Genomic DNA, 2239 nt, shown 5'->3' with positions numbered 1-2239 from the left:
CCCACGAATACGTTATCCCTTACCTCTTGACCACCCTTTTGCATAGATTGGTCCGTATCGAGCTCACTCATATCGAGCTTTGTCATGCGGTCGGATCCGGTCATGAAACGAACCCTAATACTTCTAGTTATCCCGTTAGGGCTGACGACTCGACAGCGGAGTGATTGGTCGTGCGAGATAGCGCTCGCCATAATGATCGATTATTTGTAGCTTTTGAGCGCAGGCGGTATCGACCTTTTCGCGTCCCTGCTTCTACCCACTTCTCCCCTAGCAATGAAGGTAAAGGCTTATCAAATCCGAAGCAAGTCCGAGAAGGAGCTTCTCACTGATCTCGACGAGCTCAAGCAGAAGCTCGTTTCTTTGAGGGTCTCCAAGGCTCTTTCCAGCACTGCCGGCAAGGTTGCTGAGATCAGGGTACTAATTCTTGGATTTAAAAGAAATATCGTGGTTACGTCCATTTCTCGATCTTTATAGAAGCTATCTAGATAGTGTATCATTTGATCCTTCTCAGACTGTTCGCAAGAACATCGCCCGTACCTTGACTGTCTACAACCAGGCCAGGAAGGATGCCGTAAGTGCGGGGTCATGCGGTTGCGACTGACGTTTCGTATCGTGAAGTTCGCTCGGTCCAATCTTGGTGTGTTCAGGCTCGCGCTTCCTTCGCTGGTAAGAAGTACGTGCCCTTGGATCTCCGCTCCAAGCTCACCCGTGCTAAGCGTCGTGCTCTTACCCCTGCCCAGTACAACAAGAAGACCGCTAAGGAGCAAACCCGCAAGGCCAACTTCCCCATGAGGAAGTACGCCGTCGCTGCCTAAATTGCTTTTCTTCGGAGGAGAGGTTGAACGGCACCAACGGTGGGAACTGCTGGTTTGTGTCGTTGCATTGTGCGATATCACTTCCCTGTTGTTTCTATTGATATGTGGGACCGGAGGGTAGAGAAATGTTAGTTTGTTGTGTTGTAGTGCAGTCATGATTGTAAGGGATTATTCCGTTAGTCTACACAACGGTCATCAGCCTCAGAGAATGATTCATGATGCGGTGGTAGTAGTCGTATTCTTCATGTGTCTGAGCACGCGCGATGTTCCTTATGTTCGATGGGGTTGGTAGACTTGAAATATTCTTCCAAAATTATGCGATACGTCCTCGCGTCGTTATATTCTACTCTCCATTTAGTACAACCCGCGTCAATGATGATAAATCATTCCTGATGAAATTCGTTCATCATGCTCCTCAACACTATGTTCCAAATTCTGTGGGAGGTTGCTTCAGTCCTGGTATAAATATGCGCGCGCATGATAGAAATGAGTTTATTCACAAACCGCTGAGCTGCTACTCGCGATCATGACATCCCACATGCCACACGCTTGGTAAGTTGCAAAGTCCCATGGGCTTGACAGTTGAAATGATCAATCAACTAAGGTCACTTTCCGCCACAATATTATACAAATATCTACGCAAAGAGGTACTCGTATTTGTGCTGAAGAATTCGAGTTCCGCCTGAGAACGGCCCGAATCCGAAAGATGGTAACACTTGAGCACAATACCACAAATAGAGAAACGATGCAAAGGAACACGAAGATTATTTACAACATTCCGCGAAAGTACAGTATTTAATAAGCTTCAGTAGAGTAGCGTTTCTTAGCCTTAATATCCTCGTCAAACCATTCCTCGACCGAATCCTTCGACTTCTTACCGACCTCCTCTACAGCACCTTTCACGGCAGACTCGACATCAGCGACTGCAATGGCAGGGCCACAGAAGTAGAAGTACCCCTCTTGCTCGCACATGTACTTGTAGATAAGCTCGGGATTCTCAGCAATCTTGTGCTGCACGAATATCATATGATCTTGATCATGCGAGAACGCATTGACCATCTTTGTTAGCACACCAGCTTCCTCAAACTTCTTCCATTCCTCGCGATAGAGGAATTCTTCCTTCTCGTGACGGCAGCCATAGAATACCACCATCGGGCCAGTTTCGATCCCAAGGACCTGCTTCTTGTACATGCGATCCTGAACAAAGGCTCGCATAGGAGCGATACCAGTACCAAGCCCTGCCATGACCATCGGTGTATGTTCATCCTCAGGGAAAGTAAATGTACCACTAGCAACGGAAACGCACATGGTCTTGTCGTTGCTGAACCCTAGGTAGCGTGTACATGTGCCAGTCTTGAGATCACCCTCGGAATTCTGCCACCGGTTGATAACATAGTCAGCTCGACCTTGTTCGGAGTGTAGAA

General features: G+C 47.7%; 2 protein-coding genes across 2 annotated transcripts; one reads left to right on the top strand and one right to left on the bottom strand.

Annotated features, from left to right (window-relative positions):
* The first annotated feature begins 251 nt into the window (after positions 1 to 251).
* On the top strand, positions 252 to 938 carry Pmar_PMAR000584 (ribosomal protein L35, putative). Its single transcript, XM_002771074.1, has 3 exons — positions 252 to 414; positions 512 to 571; positions 648 to 938. The coding sequence occupies exons 1-3, from the start codon at positions 274 to 276 to the stop codon at positions 813 to 815; spliced, it is 369 nt and encodes a 122-aa protein (XP_002771120.1). The 5' UTR covers positions 252 to 273; the 3' UTR covers positions 816 to 938.
* Positions 939 to 1610: 672 nt separating this feature from the next.
* Pmar_PMAR000583 (pyruvate dehydrogenase, putative) lies at positions 1611 to 2123 on the bottom strand (the record flags this gene model as incomplete). The annotated part of the gene is made up of 1 exon (XM_002771073.1): positions 1611 to 2123. The coding sequence occupies one exon, from the start codon at positions 2121 to 2123 to the stop codon at positions 1611 to 1613; it is 513 nt and encodes a 170-aa protein (XP_002771119.1).
* Positions 2124 to 2239: the final 116 nt, after the last annotated feature.

The sequence above is a fragment of the Perkinsus marinus genome (genome assembly GCF_000006405.1).
Source record: "Perkinsus marinus ATCC 50983 genomic scaffold scf_1104296963942, whole genome shotgun sequence".
Classification (NCBI taxonomy): domain Eukaryota; phylum Perkinsozoa; order Perkinsida; family Perkinsidae; genus Perkinsus; species Perkinsus marinus.
Note: the sequence above shows the minus strand (reverse complement) of the source record. Positions and strands in the feature narration are given on the sequence as shown.